A 20,423-nucleotide genomic window follows, 5' to 3' on the forward strand; every position below is an offset into this window, starting at 1 on the left:
CCCGGCAGGTGCCCCCAGGACTGTGGCCTTCAGGACCGTGGCCCCCAGGACCGTGGCCCCCAGGCGAGGGCAGCCTTCGCCAGGACCGTGGCCCCCGGGCGAGGGCAGCCTTCGCCTGCTCGCTCACTCCTATGCCCCGGAGCCTCCGAGGCGCCCGCCCCTTGGTGTTGAATAAACCTGTTGAATAAACGCAGCTCCGCCCTCAGCTGTGGCTGGAGCCACCTGCCCGCCATCCCTGCGCTCCCTTTACAAGTGGCCCCCGCGATCCTGTCCCACAGCCCAGAGGAGCCAGCCCTGACTGAGCCTGGGAGAGAAAGGCCACAGCGAGCTCACCCAGTGGCTGAGGGTGGATGGAACAGGAAGCCAGGAGACTCCTCAGATAGCGGGAGCGGGAAGCCATGTGGCTCAGTGAGTCGCCATTGTCCCCTGGCCTGGGTCGTCAGGCTCCCCTGCACCCGAGGGGACAAGCGCTGCTCTGGAGTACCTCGGGGCGGAGGAGTGTTGGCCCCGTGAAGAGACGCGGGTTCCGGCTGCGGCCTGCCGTTAACTGGGCGAGCGCCCACCTCGTGGCACCTCGGCTTCTGGTTTCTCCACCGGAAAAACGGAAACTGATCAAACACAAGACCTGCTTCTAAATGATGTTTATATAGAAGGTCGAAAGAGGACGTTGCTGGATTTATTTTTGCTTGGTTTTGGTGCTTTTATTAGCCGACTCTGTACTTTTCCGGCGAGCATCTGCTGCGTGGCCTCACGTGTGGCTCGAGTGGTCGGTAGAAATGCAGCATTTGTGGGGGGCGCAGGATTAGGAGGGTCGGATCCACTGCTCTCAGGCTGCAGTTCAGCATGGCTCTGCGTTTGCTCCCTCCCTTCCACTCGACAGCACACAGGAACCTCCACACGCGTGCAAACGTGTGCTGACCTCACCTGGGGGTCACTGTTCACCACTCAGGTTGAGAGTCGTGTCTTGTCTGCCTTCCCTTCAGCAACAGTCAGACAAACCAACAGCTCTGTGGGCACCTTCGCGTTCTTTGGCTGCTGCACCAGCACCCACAAACGGCCCCCACAGCTCTTCAGGCCGGAGAGCTGACGCCAGACATGGGGGCTGCGCCCCTTCCGAGGAGTCACGGGAAGGCGCTGTCGCCTGGACTTCCCCAGCGTCTAGAGGCACCCACATCCATGGCTCCAGGTGCCTCCCTCCATCTTCAGAGCCAGCAGTGGCACTGAAGTCCTTGTCACGTGCATGGCGCTGACACCGAGCCCCTCCCACTTACAAGGACCCTTGTGATTAACAAGGCCCACCCGGCTGAGGCAAGGCCCTCCCGCTACCTAGGTCAGCTGGCGAGCAAACTCCAGGCTGTCTTCAGCCTGACGCCCCTCGCTATGGTGAGGTGACACAGGCACGGGTCTGGAGACGGTGACACGGACCTCTTTGGGGGCTCGTTCTGGCATCCACACCCACCAGGATGCTTGGCACATTGTAGGCACACAATGCAGGTTTCTTAAGTAAAACAAAACAAATAAATACAGCTTTAAATTCGTTCACAGGCTATTGAATCGACCTGCTCTCGCCGTATTGTCTTATGAACATGTGTTATTTTCTGTGTTTAAGACGTCACTTTTCCTCTAACTTAAATCTCTATGACAGTTGCCAAAGTTTCCAAAGACATAGCTTCTTGTGCGTCCTCAGCGCAGACCGGCAGAACCTCAAGACACGTGCAGTCTCGGCGTGACGACTCAACGACCAGAAGGCAGGCCGCCACGTCAGAGCCGAGCAGCAGCGACGTGGCGGGGTCCGAGGGCCCATGTCGGCTCCCGCATGCCGCAGCCTGACGCTGAGCCCACCCCTCAGCCTGGCAGACAAGGCCGGGCCCAGTCGGTTAAAACCGAGCCGTGTTGGTCGGCAATGCAGCTGGCGCCATGCCTGCGAGATCTGCCTTCTCCTTAGAGCCCATCTGGAGGTCGCCCTCTGGGTCCTGACATTCGTCCCACAGTCACAGCAGGGTAGGACGTGCACCCTGGGGCCCCGAGAGCTTGGCCGAGATGCAAACTTGGAAGCTGCACAATTGTAAGTAGGCTGACGGCAGGCATTCTGCGGTGCAAATCGGAAGGAAGAAAAGCCGCTTCGGGCTCCGTGCGCAGAGTCCTCGTCCAGCAGGCCGTGGAAAGCTGGAGACGCTGTGCACACAGAGACCAGGCCCAGGTCCCTGTTGGGGGGAGGCAGAAGCAGCAGGCTGGAGTCGTGAACCTCTGACATTGTCCGCGACAGAGGGCAGGGTGCGCACCCGTCCGCTGCTCGGGGGCAGTCCGTAGCTTCTCGAGGGCATAACGTCCACTCATGAGATACCAGGGGAGGATGCTCAGATGGGGCACCCACGCGGCTCGCTCCAGCTTCCGAGCCATCAGGAGAGTTCCGTTTCTTGGGCCTTGGCTCAGCCTGCCCGAAGCACGCGCTGGCTAGAGTCAGCAGCAGCGTCAGACGTTCCATACCCAGATCCAGTGTCGGGAGGCAGATGACAAGAGAAAGGGAAGCGGCTGGGGGACACGGCACGGTCACCGAGCGCCGCCCTCCCGGCTCCCGCTCGACGCCTCAGCCCAGGTGTGGAGGCTGAGCTCGCTCTGCTCGGCCGAGGTTCTGTTGGCAGGACGCGCCTCATCCACCTGCCGTTGGCCGAGGCCTGGCCAAGGGGTTGCTGCCCGCTCCTGCCACCTGCTTAGTCCAGGGGCGTGGGGGCTCACGGGGCTGGCCGACATCACTCGCTGCGGTGCTATTGTGAGGAGGCTGTGTGGCCTGGCAGCAACCCAGAGCCATGGCACAAGCCGACAGGGCCAGGCGACAGGCTCCTGACCACAGGAAGCTCGCACCTGGTGACGGAGCCCGACGTGCCGGTCAGGGCGTCCCCTGCGGGGTCTCTGCCGCAAAGAGGCCGGAGCACTGGGCAGCGCAGGCGGGGACAGCTCACACCACTGGGGGCTTAGCAGGGCGACAGTCATTGGACAGTCTGGGTAGTGGTCAGGGCCTGCCTTGCTCATCCAGCCCTCGCTCAAAAATATGGACATAATCTGCTTCTGCCTCCCCGTGCTCCGGCCGTGGCCAGGCTGGTTTTCGTGAGCTAACGTTTTACTTGCGAAGGTTCTTACTCGTGCTGTAGTTAAAACTGTCCGGAAGTTACACGGACGAGGTGTTAACAGCTTAGCGCTCGTCAGTAACACGTCACCCTCTGTTGTCTCAAGCAAACCGTGATACATAGACCTAAAACAACATAGCCCTCCGTGACTTGTGTCCGGTTCTTCATGCTGGGGTATGACGAAGTATTCCCCGTCCCCGACAGCCCACAGTTAGGTGGGGTGCAACTTTTGGAGGGTGAATATTTTCTCCAGTCTTCCCATCCTTGGGACTAAGCCAGGCCTCTGGTAGCCACTGGTGTGGCGACAGCCTCCCAGAGTCCAACAGATGAACCAAGCTGGACACAACCTCACACCCTCTCCAACACCTCCACGGGCTATCTCGCAGGGCGAGCAAGAGGGGAAGAGAGGTTAGCACGCAGGCGGCACGCGAAGGCCCACGCGGTCCCTCAGACGCGGCGCCTTTGGTGTGACAGTCTGGACCAGCTGGCCTGGCATGGCGAACACCAGCTTGGTCACCACACTGAGTGACAGGGTGCATGGGAGGGGCAGCTGGTCGAGGGCCACAATGAGTGACTCAGCAGATGCCTGGTCCCACGCAGCGCTGGCCCAGCAGACAGGACCTGCCACGTGTCCGCGGGGCGCACCTCCTTCTCTGCTCTCTGCCAGCTGCTTCTCTAGGCCTCACCTGGCTCGGGCACAGCGGAACGGGAAATGACACTTGGATTCCTTGTCCGCAAACTGGGGATCCTAAAGCCCTTGCAGGCCTGTCGTGAGGGTTAGAGGCGATTTATGAAAAGCAACGTGCCTGGCACAGACGCCGTCATCTACGAACGCCTGCTGTTCCCCTACTCCTGGGTGGGACAGCCGGAATGAGGCCAGGCCACCAGCCAGCGTCCCCACAGCCAGGAGGCCACGAGCGTAACCCGTCCTCTGTGTACACAAAGGGGTAGTCCGCCTCAGCTGAGCCGGCTCCCTCCGTGGCCGACGGTCTCGACCACGACCGGCCTGCCCGGCACTCAGCAGTGTCCGCGCGTCATGAAGCCGTTTGTGACAGACACAGGCCTTGGTGCTGGAAACACAACTGAATAATTTTTATGATTTTGTAGGTTCACAGGCGGCTTCTTCTCACTGTGACTGCACATGAAGGAAGGGGTGTTTTAAGAAGGTCCCAGATCCCATGGGGCCTCTAACCTTGTGACCTCATCACCTCCCAGGCTCCCTCTCCTAACACCATCAACAAGTGAACTTGGGGTGGGGGTTCAGACCACAGCAATTGGTAAGCATTTGAGGAAGACGATTCTGCTTCAGTGTCAGGTAGGTTCAGTATCCCTTAGCCACCTCCTTTAAATCCTGACCCTTTACCTGCATAAGGTGGGAGTCTTGGCTGTTTCTCTTACCTCACCTCACGCTCCCTTCTGGGTTCAGTTAATATTCCTTTCACAAACAGAGGCCCGGGAAGAAATGATAATCCTGGAATCTGAGAAAAGAAAGACGGTAGACAAGAGATAAGCAAGTAGGTGAGCTCCTGGCCGCCCCGACAAGTCAGTGCAAGGACTTCTCATGGAAGTCGGCGAGATATTTTTTCCCTTTTTAGAGTGTCTATTAAGCCAGCTCCATCAGCCTGTCAATGTTTGTCAAAACGAATTTCCTCTGTAGCTGCTCCAAGGGTGATTCTGAATGACTTCACATCTCACCAGATGGTCATTTGTCAACCACTGAATGCTGTTTACAAAGGCTGTTAAGTCTCCACTGGCCCAGGGAATTGCTCAATTGGTACAATGCACTGCCATTAGCTTCCAGTTGGCAGAAGCTGCAGGAGCCAAACAATCGTCATTGACTAAAGCATAAAATAAAAACGGTGTGTGCCGTCACGCCCCGCGTGGTTTAACGCCCCCTTTCTTAAGGACCTTATATGCCTTTTGTGCAGATGTGTGATGCCTGCCACTCAGTGCTGGTGAGTCCTCTCTGCCTCTGCCAGGAAGCAGCTCGAGGAGACAGGGCCTGTCGCAGGTCTGCGGAGCCTGAGAAGGAAGCCCTGACATCGATTGGGTTCAGCTCTGACTCCTGTCTTGGCTGTTGGCTTAGGTTGGTCTGGAGATTTGGTCCCCGGGTGTCATTTTTCATGTACAAAACAAACGATAACAATAGCACCCACCCCCAGGTCATGACCGCCCTCCCCCCCTTCCAGGCCTGAGGATTCAATGAGAGGACACAGCTGGTGCTCAGGGAGTGTGAGTATTGCTGAGGCCCCAGCAATGATCCCCCCTTTCTATATACAGTGCCCTAGAAAACATTTCACCATCATTTCATCACCTGCCTGGCACGGGCCAAACGCCTTACCCATTAACTTCGCGTGGGAGACAATGAAACCGAGCCAGACCTCAGTGGAACGCGGCGCCGTCTGCTCACCCTTCGGAAGCCACTGTCCTCACCTCAGATGTCTTCTCCCAGTCTGAACTAACACCCTCCAGGGTGCAGAATGCGGTGCCTGCTCTGGTTCTGGTAGTGCCTGGCCTTTCTCTCCTGTAACTTGGTAGGTTGTCTAACAGCATCTGTCAACACCGTTTTGTAGTGGTGCACTTCTGGTCATAATTGCGACACACTTCTGTGGGTGTGCAGAAACCACGGTGTTCAAACTAAGTGGCCGTGGGTTACAGTAACGGCTGGAGTAGGGCCTTCCGTTCCCTCGTCACGCAGAAACCCCAGCGAACCGCATTACAGGGAGAGTCTCCAGTTTGCATTGTTTCATTTAGATAAAAAATCACTGCAAACATTATAATTGTGAAAAATTGCTTGTAACAAATCTCACTATGACAGTGATGTCACGACACCGAGCTTGGGAACCACGGTCTCTACTTCTAACTTGACTTTCAACGTCTAGGCAGTTCTCACCGGATTGTGTTATAACAGGTTTAGGAGCAAATTGTCAGTTGGTATTTCAGACTCTGAAACGTGTTTTCCCATAAGCAGTGTAATCAAACATAGCTGGGTTCTCAGGCTTTCCTACCACAGACAGCCACCCATGATGAGGCTGAAGGGGGCTGGAAGTCCACGGTGTCACTGCCTGACTCACCTGGGAGTGCCGGGAAGAAAGGTCATTGTAGGCGAAGGTGGGAACCAGCCAGGAGGCAGGGAGGCCTCAGGCAGGGGGAAAGCCAGGTAGGAGAAAGGTGAGCACAGGCCAGCTAGGAGAAAGGTGAGCACAGGCATTTGGTTGTTACTTTTCAAGGAAGTGATTTTGTACTGCTGCTCAGAGCCATGCATTTCATTCGCTTGCTAAGATAAACACTGGACCCACCATGTAAACGTTTCTTTCATTTCCCTCGCATTTATTTTCTTCCTCTTCTTGGGTGTGAGTGGTGAATTCTTGGACCAGGGTTTCAGGAACTGGAGGGCCTAGAAAATACTTTTTAAATTTTTATTGTGGAAGATGTCAAACATACACTAGAGCGATCAGTAATGCAGAACCCTACGTGGGGACTATCACCCTTTGTAATGGTGATCAGCTCATCGACCATCTTCCCAGTTTAACACAGCGATTTCCATGTCCCCCACCTGGCGTTAGGAGAGTTTTGTTCTGTTTGGTGGATTCCCGGAAGAAGGACTTTCTTATTCTTCCGCCAAGTGTTCCGGTCATGCATGGATGCTGAATTTCATCAAATACTTTCCTTGCATGCTTGATAACATTTATTTATTTAAGTTTTTGTGGCGATGTTCATGAGTGAGGCTGGCATATAACCTGCCTTTCTCGCGCTGCGCTTTCCGGGTTGGGGAGAGTGGCGGCCCTCGGCTCCCGCAGACGCGCTTCAGTGGAGTTCGCTGCGGGCCCATTGCGCCCCGCGGCCACAACCGCGGCCCCCGAAACCCCGAGATCGCAGATTCTCTGAGATCCTCGCACGCCCAAGACCCTCGACTCCCCGGACCCCCGAAATCGCCGTAGACCCCCGGATCTCCAGGACCCTCTGAGATCCCCGAGCCCCGAGTCACGTGCCCCGGAGCGGAGCGGGGCGGGGGCAGCACAGACTCCCAGGGCGGCAGGGACTGAACCTCCGCGCGGCCCCTCCCTGCTGTCCGCGCCGCCCAGCCCGCCGGCCCTTTGACCCCTGTCAGGAGGACCTCCGGCCGGGCGGGGGCGCTGTGCGAGGCGGAGGCGTGCGAGGGAGGCGCAGGGAGCGCCCGGAAGTGACGCTATCGAGCGGAAATCCCGCCCCGTTCTCTGCGGGAAGTTCCGCTCACTGGCTTTCGTCCCTCGTGGCCGACCGCCGGCATGGCGCACTACAACTTCAAGAAGATCACGGTGGTGCCCTCCGCCAAGGTAGGCGCCGGGGGCCTTCGCTCTCGCCTTCCTCCTCGGCCCCGCCTGGCTCCGCCGCCAAGGCCACGTTCTCTGGGGATTAGGGCCCCCCGGGGCCGGCGGTGCCCCAGAGCGGCGGGGACGCGCCTCAGGTTAGGGTCCTCCCAGACGACACGGGTCCCGCCCCGAGAAGAGGAAGGGAGTCGGGGGAAACTTCGGGTCTCAAGTACCGTTGGAACCGGCCCCTTGGGAGTTCACAGAAGCTGGTGGACGGAGGAGGTGGAGACCCCAGGCCGGACGTCGGGCCCCTCCCGGCGCCGACGGTCCTGTGGGCCTCTGACCGCTGGTCCGTCTGCAGGGGGTCCGCGCACAGCTCTGCTGTCCTCGATCACCTTACGTACCCTAGGGAATTGTAAACTGGGTTTTAGTTTTACCCATTGTTTCATGCACTTTCAAAGTCAGAGATGCACAAATTGGGATTGTAGGGTTCTGTCTCTTTTAAGTATTTTTTTCTGATCTATGCTTCAGTTGTATGACTACTTAAGTTTCAGAAGTATTTGGAAATTAAGATAAAAGGAAGTTTGGGATAAAATTTGTTTCAACAGCCATTTATAGTGTTCTTAGATGTTAGTCTAATAGCATCTAGAATAACCTTCCGCCTGGCGGAAGGTTTCAAATAAGTGAATGAAAAGTAGACTTTTTGGTGTAACTCTGCCTCATGTTTTTTAATTGCAGGACTTTATTGACCTGACATTATCGAAGACTCAAAGGAAGACTCCAACAGTTATTCATAAACATTACCAGATCCATCGCATTAGACATTTTTACATGAGAAAAGTCAAATTCACTCAACAGAATTACCATGACAGACTGTCACAGATTCTGACAGATTTCCCCAAATTGGACGTAAGTGACTCTGGGGGCCACAGATGGTTATGTAAATGTGAACCTTCAGATAACTGGTGTTTACCAGTTGGGTCTACTCATCTGACAGATAGTCAAGGAGACAGAAAATAACTGACTCGTTAAAGTTCACTTAGTGAGTTAGTGGCAAAGCTGGGAATGGAACGTAGGGTTTTTGATTCCTTACGTTCTTCCTTTCCCCCAACCCAGCCCCATCTAAGAGGTCACAGAGCTGCCTCTGGAAGCTCTGCGGCCTCAGCTTGCACGGGCCAACCCAAGTTCTCCAGGCTGTGACCGGATCCAGGCCCAGGCCCTGGTGGCTTGTCACCTTGTGTGGCTTCCTCACCTTCCTCTTCTCAAAGCTCCTTTTCCTGCCCAAGTTGGGTCAGTAGCCTGAAGTCTGCTGTTGTTTATGGACTAGTTGGTTCGTCAGCCGATGACGGTCAGTTCAGCGCTGGTCGCCTTCCTCGTCAGTGAGAAGAAATCACGTGGGGAATGCTCTGACTTCTCCATTAAGCCAGGCAGGTTGAACTCAGTACTGCTGCACAGTGCATTTTTCCCATTTATTTAGCTGCTGTAGAAAGCTAGCTGGACACTGCCTGTGGGATCCCTGTGTAGGGTCACGCGGTGGTGAAGGACATGGGGCTAAAGGCAGTGAGAATCTAAACTGCCAGTGCCCCACAGTCATCCTTGCATATCGGTGAAGGAGAGAGAAGAGGTTGATTTATGTGACAAGAATTTCTTTTGTATTTAAAAAGATAACGATAGCTTACTCAAAGAAAAATACAGATGTGTTTAGAAACCAAAAGTTTCTGCCAGTGGACAGGCACATGTTCTCTCTCTGGGACCTGATACAGGCGCCCGGTAGATGCGTGTTGAATGGGCCGATCCTTTGTTGGGAAATGGAGGGTCCATGGGAAAGGCTGAACGAGACCCAAGAATGAGACTGTTCTAAACTAATTCGATAGTAGGAAGCACATTCTGATCTAATTAATAGTGAATTTCTGTGGTCATAAGTTTTATATTTTTCACGTTTGGCATTTTCATTTTGTATATATTACAGGTTCAAATTTATGAGCATTCTATTCCTGTTTTAGGTTTTTTTAGTGTCATCTGAAGATCATTTTAGAGTAGAGGGTTGGAGTAAGCTATTCGTGGAGTGATTGCCATGTCTCGGGTACTGTTCTAGGGACTAGAACACAGCAGTAGTAAAAGAAGTCCCTGTCCTTGTCTTGGGGGAGATTGTGAACGTGCAGGTACCTGATGTGCCACACATGAGTAAGGGGGGCAGGGAGTGCCTGCGCGGGTTTGTCACAGAGGCCTGAAGGAAGTACGGTGGTGAGCCCGCGGCTCCCTGGGGAAAGCTAGTGCAAAGGACGCAGGGGTGGAGCCGGGTCAGTACTGGGAGGTATAGTCTGGGGAGTGGGGGACTAGAGTTCTGGGGTTTGGCGGAAGCCTTTGGAACTGAGCCTGCCACTTGGCTCCTCGAGGGTGCCTGGCCTGTGGGGGTGGGTAGCCCAGGTCTGTGTGTGGCTTAGCTGACTGGAGGTGGCGAAGGGGTTGAGAAGTGTTTGGCCTGGAAGGGCGAGAGGCGGCTCGTGGAGTAGGCCTGGGCCCTGGACAGCAGCTCCACTGTTCCTGAGGCGGGAGGGCTGCGCTGTGAGGACCATGTGAGCATTTGTGTGTTCATCTGAGACGAGGTGAGGTGTCTGGCCTGGGGATGGGGGGACGGGACTTGGAGACGTGTAGGTGTGCGAGCCTACACATACTCCCCCAGGAAGCGAGTGTGGGAAGGGGGCTCTGGGGGCGCGAGTGAGCCACAGGATCTGAGAGGGGAGTGGCCAGATGCCAGGGCGTGGACGCATCAGGAGGGGCTGGCCAGCTGTCGTGTGGGAAGAGCTCTGCGGCATAGAGGGATAGCTGGAGGTCACTGGTGTGAGCTGTTCCAATGGCATGTTAGAACCCACTAGCGTGGGTTCACGGAGATGGTGGAGGGACACGGTACCTCTCTGGGGCATTGCCAAGGAGGCGGGCAAAAGGAAGGAGGGGTTGCGGCTTCAAGGGAGTGTCACAACTTTTTAGATTTTGGGGGAAATGACAGCATGTTGTAGGCTGATGGGAATGGCCAGGTGGAGAGGGAGGACTGCAGCCCAGTCGTTGAGGTGTGAGGGGTGGGGTCTGATGCACAGATGGGGACGTGGCCTTGTCTGGGTCTGAGGACAACTGCTGTAAGGAGGTAAGGGAGCATTCTCGGTACAGCTCTGGGTGGGTGGAAGTGACAACCGGGTTGGCTTCCCTGTGACTGCCTGTGTCCTCAGAACAGACAGCTATTGGCCAGGAGGGAGAGCTGGGGATGGGGCAGTGGTGTGCGCTGTCTCCCCAGGAAATGATTGAGTGTCATTTACACAGAGGGGTGACAAAACTATTGCCAGACTGACCCCTCGCTTTTCTCTTACAGGACATTCATCCTTTTTATGCGGATTTGATGAACATCCTCTATGACAAAGACCATTACAAGTTGGCTCTGGGACAGATAAACATTGCCAAAAACTTAGTAGACAAGTAAGGTATTGTCTTGATACGTTATATTTTATATTGTCAACAGTGAAAGGAACTTATGTGATTCTTTTCATTTCTTTAAGTGTTGCCAAAGATTACGTGCGGCTCATGAAGTATGGGGACTCCCTGTACCGCTGCAAGCAGCTGAAGCGCGCTGCCCTGGGGCGGATGTGCACTGTGATCCGGAGGCAGAAGCAGAGTTTGGAGTATCTGGAGCAAGGTACGGGTGGTGCGTGAGCAGAAGCGGTCTGGCATGTGTTCTGTTCAGGTCCTCGGTCCTCGTTGACAATGCATTTTTGAAATGTTTTTGTTTTTTAGAGAGGAGAGGATCAAGTTAGTTTTTCCAACCCAACCTATAAGAAATTTAATAGGTCAGTTATTGAAAAAGCAGTTAACACAGTATTTACAAATTAATAGTGCTATCAAGAAAATCTGTGTATCATTTTTAGTAGATAAGGCATATACATTATAAACCATGGGAAAATGCCAAAAATATATTTAAAAGTAGAATAATCCATAGTTTCATCTATCATTGACTTTTTTCACTGACTTTAATTAGTTTTTAAATGCTGTTTTTATAACATATAATAGCATCAAACAGCCACTCCAGTTTTGTCACCTGATAGTTTTATATAATAGGACAGTTTCTGAATTAACATGATAGGTTTTATTGAAACATTTCAGTGACTTTTCACATGCGTGTATTTGCGACAAGATATCAAAACTTGGCTGCTGTGCCAGTGCCTTGGACGAGCTCTTTGGTCTTCAGGGTGGCCCGGTGGTATCACTGGTGCTGTGTGCACTGCAGCCAAGGCTCCCAGAGCAGGGATCCCGAATCCCCGGGATGCAGACCAGTACAGGTCCTGGCCCGTTAGGACCCAGGCTGTGCAGTAGGCGGGGAGCGGCGGGCGAGCGAGCAAAGCTCCATCTGTATTTATAGCTGCTCCCCAGCTCTGGCATCACCGCCTCAGCTCCGCCTCGGATCGTCAGGCACTAGATTCTTATAGGAGCACCGGTCCCTGGTGCCACAAAGGCTGGGGAATGCTGGCCTAAGGGGAGTTGTCACGTGGAGACGGCCCTCTGTCTGGCCAGGAAGATATGGCGTGATCTGATCACTTGACTCAGTGTTTTTCCGAATGCTGTTTCATGTACAAACAGCATTCGGAAAAACACTGAGTCAAGTGATCAGATCACTGAGTCAAGCTGCGTGGGTGCTGCTGAGTCATGTGTTTGGGGCCCCACCCTAGACCTGTGGGGCAGGAACCATGCGGTGGGGCTGAGGGTAGGACTTGCACTGCTGTCCTGTAGGCCATGGCACTCTGCAACTGATGATGGGTCATTGTCTTCCTCATCGCTTATGTTGTGATGAGGGCTGTATGTGGGGGTGAGGGCCATACGACCACCAGCCTGGAGTGGGATGAAGCCAAGCAGGTTAGAGTTTCTGTGTTTGTCTTGTGGAATTAAGCACGTTTAATTTAAACTTCTCCCAGTGCGTCAGCATCTGTCCCGTCTGCCAACTATTGATCCGAACACGAGAACCCTGCTTCTGTGTGGGTACCCGAATGTTGGCAAATCCAGCTTCATCAATAAGGTCGGTCTGTCTCCAACGGTGACGCAGGTGACTGAGGACCTGCGGCCAAAGTGCTGCGTCCCGGCCGTGTGCGGTGGAGGGGTTGGCTAGTTTCTAGTTGGTAAAACACTATGGGCTTAAAACCCCCTATTCTCGAGAGAGGGTTGGTCCGTCCACACCTAGACGTGTTGCTTTCACAGTAACCATTTTTTTGGTTCTTGGGTGCAAATTTCTAAAGAATTTAAGATGTTTAAGTACATTTTTGTGAAAATGCGCTGTCAGCTTTCACATACACCGCTTGGTCCACGTGGTGGGAATGCTAAACCACCCTTTACATGCGTGAGTTTATTCATTGAGACCCAAGGGCACTCCTTAAGTGACATGGTGCTTCAGGACAGTCAGCTGACCTTGAGGGAACTGAGCAGAGTAGAAACAGCTTTTGAAACGTCACTTCAAACCGGCAGCAGCTCAGGTGCCAATAAAACAAATTGTATTTGTGTGGCTACTTGCTACCAAGAGCAGTTTTGCTTTTAGGCAGATCTGTGGGTTTTTATTTTGTCCCCAAGCCGTGCTGACATGGTGACAAACCGAAGCTGTGCAGTGCCCTAGCTGATGTTTCTAACGTTTATCAGCCGTGCCTTGGGGCCAAGATGGTGCCACTGAAATCAAGTACATTGAAATGGCGTAAAAATGAGTTTCTCAGTTACACTGACCACATTTCGAGAGATCGGGCAGCGTGTGGCCAGCAGCCCCCACATGGACAGTGCAGATGTAGGCCATTCCTGTCATCAAAGGAAGTTCCGCTGGGCTTAAGGGGTGACAGGAGCAGCTGGCCCGTGTCCTCCTGGTGACAGCCCTCCTTGCCTTTCTGACACTGGATTTAGATCCTCCCCGAGCCGCGGTGTGAGCAGTGAGTTGTCACCTATCCTCGCAGTTCAGCGGTGGCGGGCTCGTCTTGGGGTTTCTTTTACAAAACATGGAGCCGTGATTATGCTGCTTGAGAGGTAGTGAGGTGTAGAATTCCTACTTTTTTTTTGATTGGTTGCAGGTGACGAGAGCAGACGTGGATGTCCAGCCTTACGCATTTACGACCAAGTCTCTGTTTGTCGGACACATGGATTATAAGTACCTGCGTTGGCAGGTGAGAGTGTTCGCCTCTGAATGTATGGCAGACGTCCCGGTGTTTGTAGGGTGGGGCTGAGCCCTGTGGGCCCAGTATGTTTGTCCGGGTGTCGGTGTACCAGTCGGGAGGCCGAGGAGAGGGTTAGACTTGGGGTTGCAGAAGGGGGGTTCTCATTCCTCTGCTAGGGTCCCCGGGGGCAGCCAGCTACCAGGAAGGCTCTGCATTGTGTTAATGGTGGTGCTGTTGGTGGAAGTCCCCCGTCACCATCTCTGACCCACCATTAGAAGTGGCGTTTGCTAAACAACTTCAGCAGCATGAAGCAGTCTGTTCCCACAGGTCAGCTTAACCTGTGTAAGCAACGCAGGAGCGCCTGTCCCGTGGGCGTGCTGGCCAGCGAGTCCAGGCCCCTGCTCTGTGACGTCGCCGAGCAGACGGGCTCAGTGCCTCGCTGGCTCCCTAACGAGCTCTGCAGGCCGTGCCCCTCCTCTCCTTCGTGGCTTGGCTCTGTGCAGCCTGCATCTGTCAGCCGGTCTCGTCAGGGTGGCTTTGGGTGCGTGCCTGCCCTGGGCTGTGCTGGATGGCAGGTGTGTGAGCCCATGTGCGCCAGTGTGACGCTTGGACGTCAGGTTGTAGATACCCCGGGGATTTTGGACCAGCCTCTGGAGGACAGGAACACCATCGAGATGCAAGCCATCACGGCCCTGGCCCACTTGCGCGCCGCCGTGCTGTATGTGATGGACGTGTCCGAGCAGTGCGGGCACGGGCTGCAGGCGCAGCTGGAGCTCTTCCGGAACATCCGGCCTCTGTTCGTGGGCAAGGTGAGTGGCGGGCAGTGCCCCAGCCCCGCCTGCTGTGGGGAGGTGGCCACGACCTCACTGCCTGTGTTCTTCTGCAGCCTCTCGTGGTCGTGGCCAACAAGTGCGACGTGCGGAGGATAGCCGAGCTCCCCGAAGACAGCCAGGTGAGTCGCTCCGGCATGAGTCTGTCTGCCGGGTTTCAGATGGAGCTGGGAAGCAAGAGTCGTGCCCGTCGGTTTTCCCCGTCGCAGTCGAGGCCATGTCCTTGATGGGTTAGCAGAGCTGGCTTTATGAGGACTGTGTCAGTGGCTGCGTCTGAAACTTCTCGATTGCCGCGTGTTCAGAGGCTGGAAACATCCGTGCATGTGACCATTTGGTGCACGTAGCCCTTGGGAGACGTGCTCACATGGGAGGGGGCTGTCCTGGCACTGGGGCCTAAAGGGGCATGCAGCACAGGCCCTGGGCAGTCAGGGGCACGGCAATCCCTTCAGAATAAGTTTCGGGGTGGCAGGGGACTCTTGTGTTGCCCACATGCCTCTGCACAGTCTGGTGGAGTGGGCTGGGGACGGAGTGAATGCACAGGTATCTGACACTTCTCAGAACCGGCACCTGTCATGTCTGCTGCACCTCCAGGGGGCAGGGGTGGGGACTCTGGTTCTGCAGACAGAGTGGACACTGCAGCCCCATCAATGGTGTCTGCCAGGACCGGCGCCGTGACAGACTTTGCACTGGCACGGGAGTTCTCAGGCCATGGCCCGACCAGCAGCGTCGGCATTACCTTCCCGTGGTGACGTGTCCTAGAGGCGGGGCCCACCAAGTCACACGGGCCGGTGACCCAGTGGCCCGGGCTTGAGCGGCCCCCGGTGCTGGGCGCACGCTGGAGGTTGGGAGCCACTGTGGCGGGATGATGTGCTCGGTCTGGCAGTATCTCCTGAGCAGACTCAGAAGGCAGAGGAGGGTCTTGAGGAGGTGCACACTGCTGCCTGGCCCTCCTGTGCGATGCGGACGCCACTCATGGCTTGATGACATTTCAGGTTTTCAGACAGCCCTGCAGCTTCCTCGGGCTGTGCGGCCTGGTTAGGATTCGCTTGTCTCAGAGAGGACCAGGTACCTCTTGAGTAATCTCCGTTTTTTAGGTTAAAAGTGCTGGAGGTGGAGGAGGGGACAGTAGGGCACCAGGAAGGCCAAGGGACTGTCACGTGGAGGCTCGGGCTCTGAGGTCCATGGGCTCGAATCCGGCCTTACCGCCTGGCTGCGAGCCGGGGGGGCCACCTCTCTGGACGCGATAGTAGCAGCGGCGCCCTCGGGCTGTTCACAGTGACGTCGGGCAGGGACCCACGGGGTAGTGAGCGCTGTGGCGATGTTGTCTGGGTGGCGCCATCGTGGAGCCTGTATTTCCCAGTGCTCTGGCTTTGTTGGAGCTACATTGTTGGTTGCCACCCCATCAGATGTGGATGCTGTCATCTCGTGCTCAGGCAGGTGCAGGGAGCGTCTTACTCGGGTCCCATGCCAGTCTGTGGTGGCACTGTCTCTCCAACCCGGCGTCCCCAGGACCCGTGCTCTTTGTAGGAAGGGGTCTGACCTGCAGGGTGGACCCTGTAGTGGGGAAACGGCCCTTTCCAGGGCAGCTGAACAGATGAGACCGGTCGCCTGTGTTTGGTCGTGGTCACGGTCGCGGCTGCGGCTGGTGGCGGTGCACAGCGAGGTCCCTTCTCTTGGAGTGTGGCGGTTTGTGAGGCGTTGGACACATAGACGTCTCCGTGATGTTCTCGAAGGAGTTCTCATCGGCGCGGAGACCAGACGTGTTATAAAAAGTCAGTTTGAAACGTTCTTTAAAAAAAATTCGTCTCTTGATCTTCCAAGTTTCTTTTTGGAGAGTAAGATCTCTCAGAATATCCCAGAAAGCTTCTGGTTTGCTTGCAGTAGTCTGGTTGATTCTCCCAGTTATTTGTATTTTAGCAACCACCAAAGGACGTGGGGAAAAATAAAAAACTTTTTGGAAGACATCTTTTGAAAGAGTTAAGAAGTAAACGGCAGTGCCCATTGGAGAGGCGGTAAGATTTGTGTACAGAGACCTGGGAATAATGCGTGTCATTTTTCTTTGTATTCCCAGAAAATATTCATGGATTTGCAGGCTGAAGGATTTCCTGTGGTGGAGACCAGCACCTTGACAGAGGAAGGGGTCATTAAAGTGAAAACAGAGGTCAGTGTCGGGTGCTTTTCTGTCTTCCTCTGGCATTAGCGCGTCAGCCGCAGGACGCAGGCTTCTCTGCAGCTGTTGCCAGCACGAGCATTGGCAGTGGCACTGGCAGGGGCCTGTCCTCGTCCCACTCGCCCTGCCGAGGGTGGGTCCTTGAGAACACACGGCACTCCCTGTGTGATGCGCCCACTGCTGGCTCTTTCTCTTTCCCGCCTGTGTCCCTGTCTCTCTGGATCCTGTCCAGAAGTGGAAAGAAAAGTGGTTAGTGGGAGCAGCCTGAGGCGTGTCCTGATGGATGTCACAGGATTCTAACATTTTCGCTTCGGTATTTTTACCTGAAATAAAAAGAAAAGGCAGCTGATACATTTGGTTTCACTCCTGCTCAGTTGCTCCCAAGTCTTGAGGTGGGACGTGACTCGAGCCAGGGTGGGCCTCTACTGAGCGCTGGTCACTGGAGGGAGACAGGGCCAGGAGGGGACATGGGAGCGCTTGGGCAGCTCTGCAGGTGCTGCCTGTTCTGGAGAGTTTGAAGGAGGTTACATCCCTCCTGGAGGGTTGGGTCTGCCCTAGGGGACTTACTGGACCTTGGGAGCCCCTAGGACTTTTAGCAACCAGAAGACACTAATGAGCAAAAGTGTGGATCAGGTTCCAGACTTCTGGAACATACCCTAGTTCTGGGTCCCTCCCAGGATGGTGTGACAGGATGCCTTGTGACTCTGTGCTTCACGTTTGTGCTTTCTTAGGCTTGTGACAGGCTTTTAGCTCATCGAGTTGAAACCAAAATGAAAGGAAATAAAGTGAACGAGGTGCTGAACAGATTGCATTTGGCTGTGCCAAACAAAAGAGATGACAAGGTAAGGGGGCCTTTGTGGAGAGCCCTAGACCCGGGACTGTGGCGTTGCCAACATGGTGGACACGCATGTGCCTTCGTCCAGGGGCCTCCGGTCGAGAGAGAGAGAGAGAGAGAGAGAGAGAGACAGAGAGAGACAGAGAGACAGACACACACATACACACACACACACACGCACACACGTTTCACTTGTGGCCTTGAGTTTCTTTCTCAGACTGAAACATGCCACGTAAATCAAAGGTGACAAATGAGTATGAGAACCTACTCGTCACTACACCAGAGGCACTGTTAAGTCTTGTTCATTTTTCCGGAAAAATCGTTGCTACAAAAGCATATTTTTAAAAAAATTTCAAACACAGAAATATATTAAATTTTTTTTTTTTTTTTTTTTGCCATTACAGACAGTGCTCAAGTGACATCTTTATACACAGTTCTTCGTTTTTCCTTGAAAATAGATCTGTAGAGTGAATTTTAAGGTGTGGCATTGAAAATGCCATCGAGGTGTACTGCGCTGATGGCTCCCTGCACCGTTGGTGGCGGGTGTTGGCGTCTGTCAGTCTGGTCGATTAAAGGTGGTTAAAGACGCAGTGGTGATCACTTCGTCGCGTGTGCCAGCATCCGATTCTGACTTTGTATACCTGAAATGCATGTAACTTTGTGCCACGTTACACCACAGTTAAGCAAAGGTGCTTTAGCTGTGATGTATTCAACAACCAGTGCAGGGAGCACTTTTAATGAACTTTTCGGTTTTTTCATTTCATATTGACATCTGATTTTTATATTAAGGAAATCAGAATCTTGTATGTCCTATAAAACTTTTTTTTTTCCCGTTATTTGCCTCTTGATTTGAGGGGAATTTTTTTAGCCTTAAAAAATATTTTTAAACGATTAGCATGCATTGGTATTTTTTCTATGGCTGCTGGGCTTTGCGTCATGCATAGAGATGTCTACTGTCCATTCCAGAAATATTTCTTCTGTATTTCAATGGTTTAAATTTTTTTTTTAATTTTACCTGTTTTGAGTCAACTTTGACTCAAGTTTCGGGTTTATTTTGTTCCAGGAAGAGGATGGAAGTAGGTACTAGGCTCTGTTTTCCGCTGGCTCGTCATCTGTCACAGGTTTAGGTCTTTCTTACTCAGGGAGCTGCTCTGTTCTCCCGTATGGTTTTCTTTGTCAATGTTCTCGGCAATCGTGATGTTCACATCTTCTAAGTGAACTTTAGAGCCGGCTCGTGGGGCCTGCCCGACTTCCACACCCTCCGCCATCCCCCTAATCATCTGCTGGCATGTCGGTGGTCTGGGCATGGTTTTACATTTCCTCCGCAGATGGAGAGTTTGCTTCTAGTGCTTCGTTTCTGTGCTGCAGCAAGGCGTTTTGCTTGAACACTTCCATACTGTCTTCTCAGGAGAGGCCCCCTTTCATCCCGGAGGGAGTGGTGGCACGCAGGAAGAGAATGGAGACCGGGGAGCCGCGGAGGAAGAGGGTGGGTTCCTGTCGTCCTCACCAGTTCACTTGTGGAGGGCGGGGGCTGTGCGCGTGAGGGCTGGGGACTTAGCGCCTGGTGTCCACGCTGTAAGCTCTGAGGACAGGGCTGTGAAAGGTCCCTGCCTCGTGGGTGTGTCCCTCCAGGGGTCAGCAGGGGTTAGGATGGCTCTGCTGCCAGAAGTGGCGGGGGAAGGTTGTCCTTCAGGTCGGAGAGGTTATGGCACAGGGACGGGGCTCTGCAAGGTCAAGCTGCGACCGTGATTGTCGTGTTTTTTGTTGCAGGAACGAGATATTGAACTGGAACTGGGAGACGATTACGTGCTGGATCTTCAGAGTAAGGGCCGTGTGTCATAGCTGCTGTGAAACGCTCGTCGCACAGTGTCTCAGTGTGAGGGGCTGGCTGGGCTCTGCTGCCCCGCATCCTGCCAGTTCCTTAGGGGACGAGGTCCCGTGCTGGCGGGGTCCGGGCCCCCTGCCCTGAGGTTTGCTGTCTTGTCGGATGAAGGGCAGTCCGCGGCTTCCGTAGCACGCAGATGTGGAGCAGGTCGATCCTGACCACGGGCTGCTGTTCGTGCCTTTTCGCTTCGAGTGCGCCTTTCGATGTTCCTCTCCTCCTGGGGTCGCTTCGTCGCGTGGTGCTGATAGACCGTGGGGCGTCTAGAGTGGTTCATGAGCACATGCCTCGCTCACGCAGGGTCAGATACAAACGCTCCGCTGTCTTTACTGGGCGGCGCGACTCGCATAAGCCATGACTCGTTTTGGCTCGTGGTGCTTGAAGATGTTGAAAGTGGCTACAGACGTAACTTTTTTTTTTAATTTTAGAGTACTGGGACATACTGAATTTGTCCGAGAAACACGATAAGATACCTGAGATCTGGGAAGGCCACAACGTTGCCGATTTCATCGACCCCGACATCATGCAGGTTTGTGTGACTTGTTCTTGATACGGCCACTAGGGAATGGAAGCCAACTTTTGGCTCACCTGCATCTGTCACCCTCGTTCCTTTTATACCCACCGAGCCTCCCCGCCTCCGTTACCCCGCTCCTGCCTGGGGGTCCCGGAGGCCCCAGCGCTGCTCACCGGGCTCCACACTGCAAGCCACCCGCTCTCCTGCCCTCTGCGGCTCGGACGCAAAGCCTGTGGGTGGGCGCTGTCCTCACACAGGTCCTTGTCGTCGACAGGCTATGGCTGGATGTGGCATCTCCCTCCTGTTTTGGTCCTCTTCTGTTTTTTCCTAGCATGAGTATCTACACGTTTCTTTCATCTTTAAAAAACAAAAACCGTGTGTCTTCCTGTAGCGCTGTCCTATCATTGCTCAGCCAGGCCTTGCGAGAAGTAGAACTTTGTAACAGACACGTCCACCTCCGTTTTCTGTCTCCCCCGCCGTCCCACATGGAGTTGTTTACGCTCTGACTCCTGGTGTCTGGGGAGGGAGCCTTGGCGTCAGCCTCCTCCACTCTCTGTTCCCAGGTGCCCGCTTTGGACAGGCCGAGTTCTCTGCGGTCTGATTTACGT

The 20,423-nt window shown here is 54.3% G+C and overlaps 1 protein-coding gene and 1 long non-coding RNA gene across 4 annotated transcripts in view; one reads left to right on the top strand and one right to left on the bottom strand.

The window, feature by feature from the left end:
- Window positions 1-124: 124 nt before the first annotated feature.
- On the bottom strand, window positions 125-7,206 carry LOC107196172. Of its 3 annotated transcripts, none has more exons than XR_003048443.1 (3): window positions 6,682-7,206; window positions 5,467-6,522; window positions 125-4,603 (listed from the first exon to the last, which is right to left on the bottom strand). It is a non-coding gene; the product is annotated as an uncharacterized LOC107196172 (long non-coding RNA). The 3 variants fall into 3 exon arrangements; XR_003048442.1 differs by having other exon boundaries at window positions 125-4,195; window positions 4,524-4,603; window positions 5,467-7,206; XR_003048441.1 differs by having other exon boundaries at window positions 125-4,260; window positions 4,524-4,603; window positions 5,467-7,206.
- A 98-nt stretch (window positions 7,207-7,304) lies between these two features.
- GTPBP4 (GTP binding protein 4) overlaps window positions 7,305-20,423 on the top strand; it is a 16,608-nt gene continuing 3,489 nt past the window's right edge. The window contains exons 1-13 of the mRNA XM_006918839.3: window positions 7,305-7,441; window positions 8,156-8,326; window positions 10,782-10,885; window positions 10,966-11,102; window positions 12,373-12,473; window positions 13,501-13,593; window positions 14,202-14,393; window positions 14,471-14,536; window positions 16,486-16,575; window positions 17,316-17,426; window positions 18,828-18,905; window positions 19,190-19,241; window positions 19,730-19,830. Of these exons, the coding sequence (XP_006918901.1) occupies window positions 7,394-7,441; window positions 8,156-8,326; window positions 10,782-10,885; window positions 10,966-11,102; window positions 12,373-12,473; window positions 13,501-13,593; window positions 14,202-14,393; window positions 14,471-14,536; window positions 16,486-16,575; window positions 17,316-17,426; window positions 18,828-18,905; window positions 19,190-19,241; window positions 19,730-19,830 (1,344 nt within the window). The 5' untranslated portion in view covers window positions 7,305-7,393. The remainder of the gene's footprint in view (window positions 7,442-8,155; window positions 8,327-10,781; window positions 10,886-10,965; window positions 11,103-12,372; window positions 12,474-13,500; window positions 13,594-14,201; window positions 14,394-14,470; window positions 14,537-16,485; window positions 16,576-17,315; window positions 17,427-18,827; window positions 18,906-19,189; window positions 19,242-19,729; window positions 19,831-20,423) is intronic.

This window comes from Pteropus alecto, unplaced genomic scaffold (assembly GCF_000325575.1).
Source record: "Pteropus alecto unplaced genomic scaffold, ASM32557v1 scaffold108, whole genome shotgun sequence".
Taxonomy (NCBI): Eukaryota; Metazoa; Chordata; class Mammalia; order Chiroptera; family Pteropodidae; genus Pteropus; species Pteropus alecto.